The following is a 20,251-nucleotide window of genomic DNA, read 5'->3' on the forward strand; positions in this document are numbered from 1 at the left end:
ATATATTAACAACTATTCTCGTCAATCTTTCGGTAATCATCAAAAACATTTAAGTCCGTTTAATATTTCCACATTTCCAAGTTACTTCTGCTGGACCAAAATGTTTTTAGCGGACATTTAAGTGGTTGGACTTAAGTAAGATGACTACTTCAAGGAATTAAGCAAACGAGGAAGGAATTAAGGCAAACCATGGCCTACCACTGTTTCATTAATGGATACTTCATTTTTTTTTATGCTCAAGAAGAGAAATGGATTTTTGTATGCCTGGTAATATTTTACCAGGTTTTTTTTTAACTTTTAACACCTAGTTTAATTTTCATTTTTCATATTATCTGCGTTTTATTATCAATCAATCAATTAAAAATCAATTCACAAAGAAACGTCAAAATGAAAAAAAGAGAAAAATTTACGTCATTGTTTTTTAAATACAAAAAAGACATTGTATTCTCGAAAACAATATATAATTTATTAATCTTGGCTAATTATTAACCAATCAGGCATTATTATACATCTAAAACACATACATTATAAAGTAAAAAGACCATTCAGATGAGGATATAACAATTGAAATTAAAAAACAATTACTCTAAAATAAAGTTGGTTTCCAAAAACTGCTTCACTGCCTAGACAAACAGTCTAAACTTCCAATCCATAACAAGAGACTGCTATTCATGGCAATACTAAGGCCTATCTGGACATAAGGACTCGAACTAAACCTCCAAATTCCTATCGCATCCAATTCTTACAAATCAAAATCCTTCGCAATATATCCTTACTTTTTCACAAATAAAACAATCCAAAAAGACCCTAATGTTCTATATGTAACGAATCTAGCCCGAACCAGATATCATTTATTATGAACTCCCTAATCACCAAAATCCAATAGTTTCCAACTTTACATCCTCTTCCATTACAACTTACATCCACTGACAATCCTCCGAGGTGCCTGAAAAGAAGATGGCCACGAGACCTTCTAATGTAAAAACGTCATTAGAGTCAATTGATAGTTTCTCTAGGGGCATGTATTACTCCATTATAGCTTACTTAAAATTTACTAAATTGTGTAATTATGTACCATTATAAATTTCAATATAGATCAATTTTTTAAAAATTTATACTGCTTTTTATTTATTGATAGATATTACAATCTGCCTCACAGTTGTGGACAATAGGTAATAGTGATTAATGATCTTATACATACTAAAATAAATTGAATAAATAAATAAAAAAAAAACTCTCTCATATAGATAAAAAAAAATATTAAAAGGCATATGACTTATCTATCGGGGAACATCAACATAAATTTCAATAATTGAGAACAAGGTAATTGGAGGAATTCACATCGGGTACTACCTAGATCAATACAAAAGCCGACTGATTAAATATTGCCTCCAAGTTTAGAGATGGGGGGGGGGGAATCAACATGACAATCGCACGCTGTAAGCGACAGGTCGCATACATGATGTAATATCCCAACTCGTGCGCTTCTTAGCAAGCATATCTTGATTAATCACTGTCTGCTTCGGATCTGATTTTGATTGTTAATTGCGTACGTACCAGAGGAACATCCAAGAAATAGCTGAGGAGTTCAACAAGTTAAAAAAAAGTTGTTTCACTCCAATTTTTTATTACATTAATGAAAATTAGATACAGATTGTAGGAAGATAGTCTGGGGGGTGGTCAATAAAGGTATCAAAAGAACTATTTATTGTTAACCAAGGTTTTGCCCTACTTTGCAGGGTTTCCTTCGTTGGTTTCAGAACTTCTTTCTTATCAGTCCTTACGAAGGTCTGCAATGTTTTCATAATTCAAATATTTTGTTTAAAAAAATAATAATCAACATTTTTAAAATTTAATTCAACAAAATATCATGAAAAATACTACTCCTACAAAGATAAATAGATAAATAATCTGTCTATTATATAAAAAGTTTTTAGACATCAACGATTATTTTTTATTTTAAAAGTGATTAAAAACATTGTTTTTGAAGAGGCACCAAATTTAAGTAAAAATAAAATGCTGGAATAAAGACTTTTTTTTAAAAATAATTTATTTACAACTGTATAAAAATATATACAATAAGTAAATTTGCTGTAGGTGACATAGTAACATGTGGAGAATATACTCATTGGCAGAACTCCAAAAACAATTCTAGAGGGGAAGATCTCGAGACCATCTTCTTTTTAGACGCCTAGGAGGATTATTAGATAATGAAGGAGAAGCCAGGTTAGAAACAAGTGGATTTTGGTGGTTGGGAAGCTTATCATGGAAGGAATGGTATCTGGTTTTGGCCAAATTGGCAACATATGGAACATTGAGGTCCTGAAAGATGACTTGATTCGTGACAAACCAAGGAGCATTAAGGATTTTACAAAGGATTTTGGACTGTAAGGATTGGATTTAGGAAGAATTTGATGGTTTAGTGGAGCCCCACTGCTCAACTCCGTATGCCCAGATAGGCATTATAATAGTCATGTAGATCAGTCTTTTGTAATGGATTGGCAATTTAGACCGTTTGTCTAGTAAATGTTGTAATCGTCGAAATCGACAAGCAGTTCCCTGTCTTTTCAGTCTTGTATGAGGATTCCATGTCAGTCATTTGTCGAGATGTAGTCCTAAGTAACGGATCTGTTCGACAGGAATAAGTGGGGTATTATTAGAGGATACTGTAGGACAAGAGGTCATGAGCTTACGACGAAGGGTAAATTAAAATAAAAACTTGAATTTTTTTTCTTGTTTGCACTATATTGAAAAAATAATACAATTTGAATGTCAGGATAAATTTAAATTACAGACATGCAATTTCAGCAGCGAGTTGTATAATTAAATCAACAAAAAACTTCCGTTTTACAAATAATTTGTGAAATGGAGATTGTTCCACCGTTTGTTTTATAAAAAATAATAGTAATGATAAATAAATAAACAATAACGACCTTCCACCTGATTTTTATTAATTTATTTTTTCCTGACCTTGATTTATTCTCATCTTGCTTCCCATCTCTTAGTGTGTACAATTTTGTTTTTTATTTCTTTCATGTCTGTTTTTCTTATGTTTTACGTCTCCTGTCCATTTTAAATCTATTACTCTATTTTAATTATTATATTTATTTTTGTTCATTTTTATATAATTTGTCACTTATTTCTACATAATTTTAACCCCCCTCTTTATTTTATTTTTTATATTTTTATTTTACATTGTCAGAATTTTGTTTTTTTGGATCTTATTCACTTCATCTTATTTTCATAGTCAATCATCTTTATATGTAATAATGAAATCTGATCAAACTCTGGTACCTATTAAAATTTGAGGGTAGTAGATGCAATGATGCAAGATGTGAATGCGGAAAGACTCAATTTGTTCCTTACTACCTACAACTTTTTTGCAAAAAACAAAAATTTTACATTATGAGGACAAATCTTTTTCAACTTCCAAACAAGTATACAATCTGTTCGGTATAGAGGAATATAAAGCTATCAGTATTCAATATAAAAATATAAAGCTATCTATATAAAAATCTCATTCTTTGCTGTTTCCTGGTGTCTATCTATACTTAGGTTATTGATCCTTCGTCTAGGTTGTGATAGTACACTATGAGGTCACTTTCAGAATGTCGGGCTGCTCTCCTATTTTGCTTTCTATGTCGGACATTAGAGAAATATTATAAGCATTAAAAGATGGAAAACAGTTTGACAATAATGGAAAAAAAATATTATATATTATTAAATAAAATTTAACAAAGCATTCATTAGTCCAGCGAAATATTCATTGCATTCATAAATTTCGTCGAAAAATTTATTTCTAAAACTATTTCAATTTAGAAAATGCTAAAACTTATTTTTTTGTATGTATTTGCAATATGTTTTAAACTAATTATATTTTTTATTTGTACTGATTTATTGATATTTACAACTGTATTTAGATAACAATACATCTAATAAATTTGATATAACATAAATAACTGTTACTTTTTATAGTAATTATGTTTATTTACTTTATTTTAATAATGTCCATATTGTTAGTACTTCAACATTATTTCTACATCAGAAGGTCTCGAGGCTATCTTCTTTTCAGGTGCCTTGGAGAATTGTCAGGAATGGAAGAGCAAGCAAGGTTAGAAACTACTGGGTTTAGATGAGTAGGGAGTTTATAATGGAAGGATTGGTATCTTGTTCGGGCTAAATTAAGGTCTTTATGGGTGATTTTATTGGTGGCAAAGTAAGGAGTATTGAGGAATTAAGGAAAGATTTTGGATTATAAGGATTGGATATGAGAGGAATTCGAAGATTTAGTGGAGTCCCAAAGCTCAACACCGTAAAAAGAAAGCGAATTTAAGTAATGGTGGGGACAAAAAAAAAAAAAAAAAATTAGACACAAAACAGGATGTTCTGCAGCAGCCCGGGCTTCAGTCTTCGGGTTGTGGTTGGGTTTCCCAAGTTGTAGGCCACTGCTCCTTTAACTGTCGGCATGTGGGAGTGGAACTCCATTTTTTGATGTTATCCTCCAGTTGACTCCATTTGTAATTCTCGATGCAATTGGCTATTTCTTAAGAACCAAGGAGCATCCACTGCGATTTTTAGGACTTGATTTTGAAAAGATTGTATTTTTTTCTTTCTTTATAAAGGATGCCGCTCCCGACACTTCACAGCTGTACATCAGCAGTGGCCTGAGAATTGTTTTAATTTTAAGAACAGTTGTTTCTGGTTTTAATTTGGAATTTATATTAAGGATAGGATATAGCATTGCTAACCTAGCGTAGGTTTGAGTTAGATTGATAAAGGAAATGTTAAAAGAAGATCTCGCAACAACAGACTTTTTTTTTAAATTATTAATATATAAGGTTATGTGCAGTCTACATTTAATTCCAGTATGTATAATTTAATGTTTTAATTTATTAACTTTGCCAATTTTTAAATTCTGTTTAAATGAACCCAGTGATCATAACTCTTAAAATAAAGTAAATAAACATAATTACTATAAAAAGTAACATATTTTGCTTATTTGTTACTAGTTATATTTACATAAATCATGTTTGTTATTTTCTTGTATTCGTGTATTTATATTCGTGTATCTGTCTAAACCTTTGTTGATTTTTGCTTTTAAATTCTTATTAAACTTTACCTATATGGAAAAACATATTAGATTTTTATGTATTGATTTTGTTACTATATTTAATATTTATCTCATGGAAAAAATATTAATAGATTAATTTAACTTTACATATTTATCGCTTAGTGTAAAAAAAAAAAATACTAGTTCTTGCACTCTGTGTGTGCAGTAAACCAATGGAATTAGGAAAGACAAGTTTTTCAATAAAGTTTTTTTATCTCTAGCAAATAAAAAAAATCTAATGAGACAATAGTGAGATGTTTTACGTCCAAATTTGGGCGTAAAAAAAATTATGAGCTTTTTTTTTTTACTTTTTCTACTGAACAAGCACAAGCCAAAAATGATAAACCAATATATCTTCTGACCTTTAAGACTTAAAGTTGAAGAATGCCAATAATCGATCTGATACGAGGTTGAGGCGTGTAGACACAGTGTAGGGCTCGGGGGAATGACCAGTCTCAAAGACGGAGAAATTTCTTTGAGAGCACCATAGGCCGAAAGTCGTTCACCAAACCTATGAAATGAAAAGATCAATAAAGTCGAGATGAGCTTTTCAGAAAAATTGGTCTTTGAATCTCAACTTAATATGACCCTACTATTTATATAACCATTCAACTATTTTTTTAAAATTTAAATGTGTTTATTTAAAAAAAATACAATAAAAAAAATATTCAAACAGTTAAAAACACATATACGAAAAAAATATCCGCCCGTCTAAGCCTTGATCAAGCCATAAAAAAAAATGTATATGCTAAAAAATTCAACTATTCAGTAATTTAAAATAAAAATATAATACTTATGTTTAAAAATGAAACAATAATAAAGTTGATTTAATCATTTGTAATTGAAATAAATTTAAATATTATAACATAAGAATAATTTTTTTTAAAAGAGCGGAACAGTGCAGTATAATTTCAAAAAAACAACGCCTATCACTGTGAAATTATAACACTATATACAATGACAGTGAAAACTTAAAAAACGTGTTAAGCTTACGTCTGCAAAGTAGATTAGGATTTTAAAATCATTAAAAATAATCAGTAATTTTATTTATCGTAAAAAGATAGCATATGACAATAAAAAAAAATTGAATTCATTTGCTTAAAATTATATATACTGTTAGGCACTATAACAATAGATCTAGAAGTCCTTTTTGAGATATCATAAAGACAAGACATATATGTATATGTCTCAGTTCTTTCTCAGAATTTAAAATCATCTAGTGTGGGGCGTCCGTAGCTCAGATCGTTAGGACTAGGTTTATCATTCTGAGATCTGCGGGCGGCGCCGGTTTGACTCCGGTCTGGGACGTTGACTTTTTTTATTAAGTGGTGGTCCCACAAAATGAAAAATTTGATCCCCCACTATGGTTAGAATAGGTTGGTCACCTGTAGATAACTAGGCAAACATCATCTTTGCTATAGATTGCTTTAAAAAAAAAAATGTAGTGTAAGTTATTTTGATGTTTGCATAAATTAATTAAATCAAACAGACAATATAATTAAACAGTACACTATATTATATTTGATAATGATCAATCTGTTAAAATCTAGGCGGTCGAGCGTCATTCTGACCAAATCAGCTCTTTGCACAACCGTTGGTCTAGTAACAATATTACTTCCTTACAAAGTATTGGACCCTTAACTCTTCATGGGTTGTAGCGGTATAGATATTAATTTTTTTTTTTAATGTTCAAAATAACTATGATAATCTTAGAACAGAAAAATATTAAAGTCAATGTAAGTGAAATTTAAAAGCAGAAATAATTATTATGAAGCATTTATCCCATCCAGCAGTGAACTATAGTCAAGTCTCAACCACCAAGGATTTTGTAACGATTAAATGTTTAAATTAATATTTTAGTTTTTGTTTAAATTAATATTTTATTTTTTATATGTTAAGTAGTTTTTTGTTTTATGTAAGAAATAATATTTCTTGAATAAATAACTAATTTATTTTCCAACGTTCAAATATATCTGGAATAACTTAATAATAAAGTCAAATTATTAAATAGACATTTTATTTTATCATTTAATTATTATGTATTAAGTTAGAAATAATGAAACATTTCTAGTTAGATACGTTTATTGTTAATATTTCCAGAGCAACCTTTTTTGGTATAATGTTTCCTTAGTAACAGCTATATAATTGTTTTTTTGGTTGGTTCTACAGACCATATAGATCTTGGGCCTCCGGAACCAGCCTTCCCCACGCCTGCCTGTCTTAGGCTACTGCTTTCCAGTTTGCTCTTTCACATCTTTGTTGATTTTGTCTATCCATCTGGTTTTTGGCCTCCAATATGGTCTCTTACCTACTATACTGGTATTCATTGTTGTGTAAAGGCGTCCTGATGGATTGCTTCAAGCCATATGTCCCGCCTATCTTAACCTCCTTGCTTTCATATCAGGAGATATTGACTGCCCAGTTTCTGCAAGCAGCTCACTGTAAGTTCTTCTCCTCCATATGTTAAGGCTCTGATCCCAGATCACTCCTATAATTATACGGAGGACTTTCCTTTCAAATCTCTTTCTATAGTACCTGTTAGAGCAGCCGTATATCAGAACTGGCTTTATCATGGCATTCTACACCCTTAGTTTCATTTTTTTTAAAGAGATCGGAATTTCAGTATTCTTGACATAGAGAAGACGTCTCTATTCGCGCTTGTTATACGCTGGTTTAACAACAACAGTATAAATAACGTTAATTGAAAGTAAAAATAATAATTTATGTAAATATATTGTTTTGTTTTTTTTCAGGGCAGTTAAAAAGAAAGATTTATCCGGACACTTCGAATACTTTTCGCCTATGTTCAAAATCAACTTGAAAGCCCTCCCAGTCGGAGTGCAGTTGTATGTTCCGATCCACAAGTTTCAGTCTTCCATGTACCAATTACAAAAAGACCTTTTTAATTGTAAGAATAAGACAACGCGAGTCTGAAATAAAAGCTATTTTTTAATTTTATATTTATTGATAAATAAGATATTTTTATTCATTTAAAATTTATTCTGACCAGATGTGATTTCCATCTAATCTCAGATAAATGGTTTTCTTATAAAATGTTGTTTCAAAATAAAGTTAATTTTTTTCTATTATAAAACATTTTTTCTCCTTTATTACGCTATGCGTTTATTTATATTATATACTTCATACAGATGCAGACATTGCCCACAAAGATAAGAGAGAACGTAGACTTTTTTTTTTCGTGCCCTCCTTTATTATTTTATTCATTTAATCCATACATACATATAACAGAGGAATGATATATGTGCAACTGTGAAATATTGCCTTGGATTGCCTTGTGGCATTGTAAGGTTAGTTGCAGGGTCCAATTAGGGTAGTTAGGAATATGTAGCTAACGTTAGTGGATTATTGGCTACTTATCCCTACCTTTATTGGACCCCGCAACTAGCCTTATAACGCCATAAGGCAATCCAAAGCAATATTTCACAGGTATACATATATCATTCCTCAGTTATATGTATGTATGTTCACACAATATTTATTAAGATATATAAATTAAATGATAACAAAATAATTTGTGAGAAGTGAGGCATGTGTACTGTATTTGTACCTTTTTTAGATCATACTTGAGCGAAAAAAAAATCGACAGATTGACGTTAAGGAGTGGGCCAGTCAAAATACATTTTTTTAGGGTGGGTGTTGAAAAAAAAAAGTATTTAAAATTTTTTGAGAACTATAAAACAGCAACTTTGAAATGTTAATTATATTTAAACCCATTTAATAAAATAATTTGTTTTTTTTTATTATTCTACACCTCAACACAAATCTATTGTATTATTATTTCTTTGTTCCATATAAGTTTTTTTTTTAAATTTATTTATTTATTGTGATTTACAACTGTAAAAATAATAAATATAATAAGTAAATATGTTGTATGTTTCATTTACACTTGAAAATCTTGGGAAGGAACTTTGGAGATACTTCAAGCATTAATTTAAATCTTCTTTTCAGACGCCTCGGAGGATTATCAGAGATTATTAAGGATGAGAGGTTAAGAACTAATGGGTTAGGAGTTTGGAATGTAAAGACGCATATTTGGGTCAAATCTGCAACGAATGGGACGTTAAGGTCTTTGTGGATGAGTTTATTTGTATCGTAATAAGGAGCATCTAGGATTTTGTATTGTAAGGATTAGATACGGGAGGAATTTGATAAAGCCCCAGAGCTCAATTCCATATGTTCTAATTGGTCTGATTACCATAACGTATACTATTTTTTTGTAGTGAATGGGAAGTTTAAAGCGTTTGTCACGTAGATGTTGTAGCAATCGGAATCTACGTGCAGTTTCTTCAAACAAAGTTGAAATTTGTTTTACACAGCCTTCAAAATCCTTAAATACGTACCTACAGATTCGAATCTAGCTGTGGATAATAGTAGATAATTATTTTTCATCGTCACCGTGTGTCGACCCTGTTGGTTGTGGAGGGCTCCGGGACCTGCCCAGCCTCATAAAGTGGGTACTCTTAATTGCAGAAAAATATGGCAGTTGATCGTGATCTTGAAAAAATCACCTCCTTGTATAACCGTATTGATCACCATGGGTGGTAGCGGTTTACGTCATTAATATCGAAGTGAGACGTACTGTATTGATTTGGATTCATGATACTTAATATTTGTCTGTCCTAATGTTTCGAAAAAATATTAATTTTTTATTTCGATTGATTCAATCGGTATGAAGAGGATTTTTAATTTTAATTTCTAGAACGTCCCTTTACAAACAATCGGATTTTCCTAATTCCAATTCCAAATAGAATAAAAATAATTTGTCCTTGAAAAAAAAAGAAAGAGATTTACATCTGGAAAACCTTAATTAATTTCTAGCTTTGTAAGATAAGAGTTTCCTTAAACAAATAAAAAAAAAAATCGAAAAAGTAATGGATTTTTACTTTTCCCTTCCTTTTTTATGTTTAATAAGGGCGGTCTAAGAGACTTGATGAAAGGTCTTGAAAGATCCATATCAAAAGAACGTGCTCCTATTATTCCTTAACGTCCTTTCTCACGTTTAAATCTCTCAACTCTTAATTAAATTTCAAGCTATTAACTTTTCCCTTGACCGAGTGGGGTCGCTGGAAAAACAAACCCCTTTTTGTTTCGGGGAGGGAAGGAGAAAGGGGAGGGTTTTCACGACTCCCAGTGAGAAATTATGAAAGTTTTCTATATCTCAGGGTACAGCAGTCCCAGGGAAAACCGGATTAAATTTCTGTCGGTCATAGACTGTCGTACATCTTCATAGTTTATTATTAGGCTTTGAGGCAAGACTTCTTTTTTTTCTTCTATTTTTCTCCTATAAAATAAATTTTCTACTTTTTAGGAAAGCGTCTTATGTTTAATATGCTTAAAGGCCAACTGTCAACTTTTTAGTCTAGGCAATTAAAAAATCTAGTCATTTGAAATTGTTGTTTCATGCGCAAGGAATACTTAACACATATTCGTTTGGTATTTATTTTGCATTGACATTCACAATTCAGAGGGTAACTCCGGGGTAAGACGTGTGGCTACAAACTCCAAGGACCCGATTTCGAATCCGGCTGGGAAGAAAATTCTTTTCTGTTAAACTATAGCCGTGAGTCAACTCCTGTGCGTTCTGGATCCCTATTGGGGTTGATACAGGCCCTTAAATTGGGTACATTTAATTAGGTAAAAATCTGGCGGTCGAGCGTGATTCTGACCAAATCACCTCCTTGCACAACCGTAGGTCTAGTAACAGTACTTCCTTACAAAGTACTGAACCCTGACCCTTCATACCCATGTAGTGGTACAGATATTTTTTTTAATTCACAATATGATATATTGTGAATCGCAGTGCAAACAAATTATATAGACCATATCATGGTCTTATATAGACCGGGGTTTCATATAGACTATATGGTTTTATATAACCGATATATAAAATATCATGGTCTATATAAAACGTAACTTGTTAAAAATCATATATTTTCAGTGAAATTTGAAAAAGGAAATAAATCAAATTTTTCTTTATACGTCATTTTTTTTATTGTTTTCCGAAGTTGATAAAAGTATCTAAAGAGTATTTAGAAAGGATACTGTAGGACAGGAGGGTAGAGGTTTACGACGGAGAGTAAAGGTGATCTGATGGGATTTGTCAGGATTTATTTTGATTCTTAAGTTTTGACACCATTCTTCAATATATGTTATGTGCGTCTGTAGTGTTTGTGATGTATTAGTTGGGTCGTTGTTTACAGACAGTATACATCTGTCATCAGCATATGTTCTCAGGACTGTGTTAGGGTGGGTTGGGACGTCAGCTGTATAAACCGTATAAAGAATGGACCCTAAGATACTACCTTGAGGAACACCGGTGGATTGAGAAAAGAGAGATGCGTATAGAAAAATATAGACGTTCATTTCTTACTATGAGGTGCTCGAGGCCAAACCTCTTCTGGATTAATAGGACTAGAATAAATTATATTCTGCAGTATACAATTTTCGTCAATTTCTACAATTTTTCGTCATGTGGAAGAATAAGTGTTGACATCAGTTTTAAAATGGATTTCGTTGACTGCATACGTTTGTTCACCTGCTTTAAGAAAGAGAAAAAACTACGGTGCATTTTGAGTCCACCCATCAAAATTTTTATTTTATTTTAAAGATTTTATCTGTATGTATATATTTTTATGTCATACAACACGGGGAATAATTTAACAGCTTCTTTAAATAGATTTATTTCGATGTCTAGCGGCATGTTGGTACGAGCAGGACGAATTGCACCTGAAAAGTCAAGAGAAACTTTCGCCTGTGTGCGGAGACAGGTAGAACTTTTCGCCGCTTTAGTTTAACAGTATAACATTTTAAAAAACTTAATATTTGCAGTTGTGTCTTTATTAGTGTAAATTTTAAAGTTTTAATTTTGATTGGAAATGATTTTAATATAATTTCAATTTCATACTTAATGCCGAACTTGCGGCTTTAACGCACTTAATTAGCCTCCACTGGCTTATTACCAGTGACGTGGTGAGAGGGATGCGCAGGGATCCCTGAACGCCTCATGCGTGGATTATAGAGTGGGCTCGGGGATCCTCAGGTCGAGAGTGTAAATATTTTGTATATAGCATTGTTATTCCGGGTGACCTACGGCAACCGAAAGGTTGAATAGGAGGGGCCACCATATTACATTATGGCATATAATAGCCTACAGGATATACTAGCAGCCGTGTGGCCAACAGTCAAAACTCACCTCCTCCAGCGCTCTCTGTGGTGAGAAGCAACCATGACTAATCAGAGATAGTCATCTTGTGGTCAGCCAGAAGCAGTCCATATTTTCTTTTTGTTCCCTCATCAATAATATCTACCATAATTGAGTAGATTTACTGGAGTAGTTCCCAGCAGCAGAGGGGAGAGAGACATAGAAATGCGGATGGAAGAAGGAAGCTTGAAGTAAGTCCACCTGGCAATAATTATCATCAACCACCTCATTATCTACAATTCCATAGCACAGTCATTCAAAATGTTTTCTTTCGGCCACCCACTACACCACTTATAACTTAAACAAAAGAATTTTATTTTTCATTCAATCATGTTCTATTTTTCAATTATACTGTCCACTCAAACCCACCCAGCCAACCAAAAGTGAAGTGTGTCTGGCAATTAAGTTGAAGGTATACTTAATACAACTGTAAATGTGATTATATTATTGTTTTTTTTATGAACATAGTTTAAGTATGTTCATATTATTTATCCTTATATTTATATAGAGAGAGAGGGAGATTTCATTTATTTTTACGTAATTTATTTACTTTTTTTTTTTTTAATTTTAATATGAATGTGATCACTATTACTAATTGCACAAGAACGTTGTGGCAAATTTTAATATTTATCAAAAAATAAATTCTTTGCCAAACTAACAATTTAGATAAAATTTCTATAAAATACCGAATTATCCCTTAACGTTAACTCATAAAACAAAAAAAAAAAAAGAATCAAAATAATTATTTTTTTTATTTCCACATATCATGAAGGCTTCAGTTATTGTATTGCTATCCCAACCTATTCATAATACGAATGGGATAAAAGGATGTCAATGTGTGACACGAAGTCCCGGATTATTAGCTGTCATTCAAAGTTGACAGGTCCCATGACCTCAATAAGTCCGACCCCAAGTGTCTGTTTTTATTCCATCATCGTCCTCCACCCTCCCTGATTGTGGTCACAGAACAGAAGATGTGAAAAATGGACGAATATTTCAGAATCTTCGCTAAAAAGGAAAATAGCTATTTTATGAGTTTTCAAAAATCGTTTATTTTTCTAATAATTCGTGAACTAAGGGAGCAGGGTAGTTTAGTAGTAAGACACTGTGCTACAAACTACAAAGTATTCGGGTTATTATCCTGCTGTGATAGAAAATTATTTGATCTGCTATTGTAGCCTGAATCAAACCTCAGGATTCGGGAGCCCTCCGGGGTCCACTCAGCCACAAAAAGCAGCTAAAAGCGTTAATTGGAGAAAAATTTCGAGAGTGACTCTGTCTAAATAATCCCCTAGCACAACCGTTTGTCTAGTAACAGTACTTTTTACAGGTTTTTTTTTTTATTACATATACATGTATGTTTGAAAATAATAGTTCCTTATTGCATTTTAGATTATTTCAAGCCCAAAAGTAAAATAAAAAGTGAATATTTAAAGTTTAAAAATTATATTTAAAAAAATCCGCTAAATCGCTGGTCAGATTTTTATTAGTTCATAAACGTAATCCAGCAAAATATTTTAATTTTTTTTTTATAAAGTTTTAAAAGTGAGACTACAAACAATAAAAAAAAAATTCATGGAGAGATAAAAAATATAAACTTTTAAGAATATAGTGTTAGAGATAATGATGAGAAATAGATCGGGTTTTTACTGTCTCTTTGTGATATTGATATAGCAATTTGTAAGTTTCATTCCGTTTCCTTTACTCTAAGGCCGAAGTATAACAGTATTGTTTTCTCGTCTCATAGTAGTCAAGTCTTTCACTTGAGTATTGATTTTAAGAATTCTCAGCATAAATTGTCCAAAGCTACTGTTGATAGGGAATAAATTCAAATATAAAAGAATATTATTTATTATATTAATTTTTTTTATTAATAGCTTATTTTTTTGCATATATATGAGAGATTGCCCAATGCGAGAGTTTACTTACATACTGTACAAACTCCACGCAAAAACCGTATACTATAAGCATGTAAAGTAGAGTTCATATTAGAATAAGTCATTATTATAATAAAAAAAAAATTCAAAAGCTCGTTAAACAAGATATACCTAATAAACTAACAACTTGTACTATATATACAATATTTCTCAAATATAAACTAGGAAAAAATAAAAATACGGAAGTAAATATGTTTACGTAACTAAAAATTGAATGTATTAAGTAAACTAGAATTCATTGTTTAAATAAATCAATTGGTATCCATGTTAAGTCTTAACACTCTTTATTATATCATCCATAACATCAAGGACAATCTTAAATATAAATTTACATCTCAAATTTAATTATTCAAAAACGCTTGACAGGCTATTCTCTTTAGGTCATTAATAACAAATCAAATCACCCTATTTTGACACAATTTCATAAGTTTATAAAACATTTAATTTTAGATCGACTTAACGCTATCAGTTATCTTATCAACAAGCTATATTTATTTATTTATTTAGTTAGTTAGATCTGTAGAGGACAGCTGAAAACTCCGAAATCAAATACGTTCAATCCATTCAGTCCAAAGTCTTTCGAAAACTATTGCATTGACAATGACTATGTAACCAACAACATCCAAAAATTGAAGAGGAAGCAAGGTTAGAAACTAGTGGGTTTGGGTGGTTAGGGAGTTTTTAATGGAAGGAATGATATCGGGTTCGGGCTAGATCAGTTACATAAGGAACATTTAGGTCTTTATGGATGGTTTTATCAATAACAAAATAAGGAGCATTGAGGATTTTACGAAGGATTTTGGACTGTAAGGATTGGATACGAGAGGAATTCGAAGGTTTAGTGGAGCCCCAAAGCTCAACTCCGTATGTCCAGATGGGCCTTATTATTGTCATGTAAATCAGTCTTTTATAATGAGTTGGAAGTTTAGACCGTTTGTCTAGTAAGTTCTGTAATAGTCGAAATCTGCGTGCAGTTTCCTGTCTTTTCAGTCTTGTGTGAGACTATTTAAGTTAAATCTAGTTTTTTTATTTATTATTTTTCTATTCCTTGTCATTTAATTTATATGTTTGTAACTATAGTGTGACGATGATTCAACACTATATTTCACGAGATAATATGAATATCCTATATGGACGTATGGCTTAGTTTTTCCAACTTTTCATCAGGAGTAAATTGTAATAGATTTTCGCGTGGAAAGTATCTTTTTTTTCTCTCTAGAGTGAGGAGAATAATGGAACTTGGACCTCCAACCGCCCCGGGCCCGGCAGTTCTATTATTAAGGAATTGGATTGTGGTTTGGAGCCGGGGCGGAGTTGGATTGTTGGATCACGTCTTACCCAACTTGGGCGAGCTGCACACAACTTGAAGCCAAAATATATACCCCCTAGCTTTCTCATTTCGAAATTGAAACTCAGCTTGTCGGAATGCAGAAACTAGTCTAAGGAGTTTCCCCTTGTATACAAGCTATACATCTAAATCAAACGCAAGATATAAAATATATCGTCTAAGTAAGTTATTTTGTACCAAACCTTATACTTTTTTTTTTTTATATTATTCTTTAATATTAAAGTATAAATAAAAGAAAAAAACCGATATTTTACACCATATTAATATTTTTGAATTTATTATTTTATTATTCGTATTATATACTACATTCATATTTGGGGTGCGACCATTCTGGCACCCCAAGAAATAAGTCTTCCAATGAAAAATGAAATATTGGCTAGTTGGCAAGCCATGTGGAATGAAAGCCCACCAAGCAAATTAAAAATTATTAAAAAAACGATTAAACCATGGACCACATCAAACCGGGAGGAGGTAGCTATAGCCAGATTGAGAATAGGTCATACGAGTTTAACTCATGCATACCTTATCAATAAACAACCACCGCCAAAATGTCAATACTGTAACAGTGTACTTACAGTCAGTCACATATTTGAGGAATGCCATTTCTATTCCATTAACTTACGTAGATTGGGAGTGGAACCGAATGTTTCTGAAGCCGTGAATGATGACCAAAAAAACATAGATATAGTTTTAATTTTCTTAAAAAGGAATAATCTTTTGAATAAGATCATAACCCAAAAGTTTGTCATATGTATTAAAAAATTCTAAAATAAGTAATTATTTAAATTTATTTAGCAATTATCTAAAGAATTTCAAATCTTGAAATAGAATTATAAAGTAAGAAACGTGGACGTTGATGACCTCTGGGTTTTAGGCCCTAAAGCCCCAACTAACAATTACATTCATAGAGCGAAAAGATCCAAAATTATAATATAAATCTGATGAAATGATATTTTAATTTGAGACATCTAGTTTACTAAGAAAAATTACAATGAAAATTTGAGGGCCAAATGTGTGGCATATAATGGTTTAATTACTAAGTAATGGCATAATTAATATAATAACTAATAATATAAAAAATAAAAACAACTAGAAATCGTCATTTTGTCCAATATGAAGAAAACTACATGTCCTACGAATATAAATGACATAAACTACTTTATAGCACATTAAACTAGCATTAATCTGAGTGCTTTTAGACATCTGTACGTCTAATGGTTCCGGATATATAGTTTTCCGGAAATTAATTTTAAAAGCACAAATTTTTCGTTATACTGTTATGAAATCTTAATTTTTAAATAACTGTATCTAGGGAATTATTGAACTTAAATAGCTCTATTAGGGTTCATATTACTTTAAATTATGCCCAATTAGGCCGTCTAGAGTTGTAGGTAGTTTTAAAAATATGCATAATTAATATTATTTAATAAGAATAATTAATTTTTTTTTTACTTTTTAAAACTGCGGGCAATTTTTATTTCCCCAACTGTACTATGAAGACTCGATTTTACATTGCAATACATAGTTTTCATTAAAGTAATCAAAAATCCAGAATCGACTTTCTTCCGTCATGCTCTTGTATTGTGTTTGTGTGTTCTATATTCATTGTTCAACATGCGGATGACAAATAGGCAAACCAGGAATTCAAATTCAACACCCCTTGAAACACTATAAAATAGACGAATTCATCTATTATTTATAACAAAATCTTCTATAATTTTTTCTATGGAATATCTTGAGTGAATATGGACTCCGATCTAAACCTTATATGAGGAGAAGATGGTTGGGGGGTGCGGTCAAAATATAACACAAATAAGTTGAAGTAACTTATTTAATCGTGCCAAAGTTTCGGCCAGAATTACTAGCCTTGCTCAGGGCTAGATGACAGCAACAACCAATGAATACAGAAAATATAAACAGAATGACATAAAGTAAATAATTGTTCAGAATGGAATTAATAAAATAAAGTGATGAAAGAAGTGGATTAATACCTATGTATACATTTTATTATTCACTTCTTTCATCACTCTATTTTATTAATTCCATTCTGTACAATTATTTACTTTATGTCATTCTGTTTATATTTTATTTTTTATTTGCTTATCCATTATGAAGGCTACAAATACTGGCCGAAACGTTGGCACTATTAAATAAGTTACTTCAACTTATTCGTGATTTATTTTGATCGCACCCCCCAACCATCTTCTCCTCGCATATGTCATCCACGGTCAACTATCACTTATGATTAGGATCTAAACCAATATGTATTGGTAAGATATTTATTGCTTTTGAAAGTTATAGCTAGTTTCAATTGATTCTGAATGTTTTCGGAGATTTTTGGAAACTAAAATTTGATACTCAATCCACAGATGGGTAGTTTACCTGGATTATGGATCTGCTACGAGAGAACAGAAAGCATACTGAACCGGGCTACAATTAAAAGCACTCAGGGCGGACATGCCAAGCGGTGGATTAAAGAGAACTCATTTCACTGCTTACATCATCCTCCTAGCCCTCTTTTTGAAATTATGATAAGCTGATCCAGGGGTTACATGGTACGAGTAGGAATCTGATCCTAAATGAACAATCACTGTTTGTAGAACGAAATATTCCACTTGTTCCTGTAGTAGGAATGCGCATTGAGATTATACAAACATGGAATGACACATTATGTTTCTATCGCTTACATAAACAACAAATCGGTAAGTATATAAGATTTCAAGATGCTTTATAAATGCTATATAATAAAATTTAAAACTAATCTGTAGTCAATTTTTTTTGTTGAGAAAACAATTATTTTAATTATAACTTTATTAGCAATAAAGCAATAAATATAGGGGAGCGTAGTGACAGCGGTAATGCATTGTTCTACTAACTCTAAGGACCTGAGTTCGAATTCGACTGAATCTGTTACATTATCTTTTTTATTACTTTAGCTGTGAGTCAACCCACTGAGTTCGGGAGCCCTCTTTGGTTCAACTAGTTCCATAAAGTCGGTACTATTAATTGGGGAATAATCTGGCGGTCTAGCGTGATTCTGACCAAATCATCTCCTTTCGCAACCATTGGTCTAGTAACGTTGCAAAGTACTGCATCCATAACATGCATGGATTGTAGCAGGACCGATTTTTTTTTTAAGGTCGTTTATTATAACTACCTAACCTGACAAACTTATTATTTTCTAACCTTGCTTTCTGTTTCATTCTTGATAATCCTCCGAGGTGCCAGAAAAGATGTTCTCGAGACCTTATGCTGTATAAATGTTTTATAATGCCACCAATGTGTAGTTTCTCTACATGCTTGTATCATACTAATGTTTTATCGCGTAAAGAAAATAATTTTAATGTTATATATTAGAATTTTTATATTAAAAATAATATAAAAATCAGGTGTGCATTTTAAAATAAACGATAAGAGACACTTTCCATTTAAATCCTCACACAAGACTGAAAAGACAGGAAACTGCACGTCGATTTCGACTATTAAAGCACTTACAGGATAAACGGTCTAAACTTCCAATTCATTACAAAAGACTGATTTACATGACTTTAATAAGGCTAATCTGAACATACGGAGTTGAGCTTTGGGGCTCCACTCAACCTTCGAATTCCTCTGGTATCCAATTCCGAAATCCTCAATGCTCCTAACTTTGTCACAAATAATATCATACTAAAGAGCTTAATGTTCCCTATGTTACCGATCTAGCCCGAACCAGATATCACTAATTCCATTATAGACCTCACCACCCAAACCTACTAGTTTCTGACGTTGCTCCTTCTTCCATTCTTGGCGATCTTCCAAGGCGCATGGAAAGAAGAAGGCCATGAGACATGTTAATGTAAAAACATCATTAGAGTGCTACCAATGGGTAGTTTCTCTACACGCCTGTATCACTCCATTATAAATTTACTGAATGTATAATATAATATGCAGTTGTAAATTTCAATAAAGACATTAAAATAAAAAAAAAAGTTTGATATTAATAACGTTTTCAGTCTACTATATTTTCGTAACTCATTGAGGGATCCATAAAAAATTAAAATGCAATGAAATTTAAAAATAACAATAAAAATTAAGGAAGCTATTTGTAAGTAACATAATTAGAAGTTCACCAGCAGGGAACTGACCCATTGCCTGAGCACCTGTTAACAGAAGACGTAGTTAGCAAGTTACTAAGCCTCCGTAAAATCTATTTACCTAACTAATTTTAGTAAACTATTTGACTATACCATTTCGTTATCGCCAGGTCTCTAACTTGATCACGGGTAATTCAAGCGTTAGAGACTTCACTAGTAGTTATATAATAATATTATTTTTAAGTGTTATATACAATATATAATATTGTACCATATAATAGTATTATAACAACCCTAGAATATTAAAGTGCATAATCTTATGAAAATGTTCCTCTTCTGCTGCCGAAAAAAAGAACATTTACAATTACGAAGTAAGCATCACCTAGTAGTCCAAGAGCCCAAGAGGAGAAAAAAGTCAGTAATTTCACCCAAATTTTTTATTATTTTAATGAAACTGTGTATAATATATGTACAACGCACCGCAATAATAAAACAGAAAATTAGAATTATCTTAAAATTCATGAATAGTTTTTTTTTTATACCAGATTGGCCTGGTGA

At 31.6% G+C, this 20,251-nt stretch overlaps 1 protein-coding gene across 3 annotated transcripts in view; it reads left to right on the forward strand.

The window, feature by feature from the left end:
* LOC106688072 (uncharacterized) overlaps positions 1–8,068 on the forward strand; it is an 18,721-nt gene extending 10,653 nt beyond the window's left edge. For all 3 annotated transcript variants that reach the window (XM_014432355.2, XM_014432356.2, XM_024361319.1), the window contains exon 4: positions 7,864–8,068. In XM_014432355.2, the coding sequence (XP_014287841.1) occupies positions 7,864–8,044 (181 nt within the window). In that variant the 3' untranslated portion in view covers positions 8,045–8,068. The remainder of the gene's footprint in view (positions 1–7,863) is intronic.
* Positions 8,069–20,251: the final 12,183 nt, after the last annotated feature.

This window comes from Halyomorpha halys, unplaced genomic scaffold (genome assembly GCF_000696795.3).
Source record: "Halyomorpha halys isolate HHAL.00 unplaced genomic scaffold, Hhal_1.1 Scaffold1049.1, whole genome shotgun sequence".
NCBI lineage: Eukaryota > Metazoa > Arthropoda > Insecta > Hemiptera > Pentatomidae > Halyomorpha > Halyomorpha halys.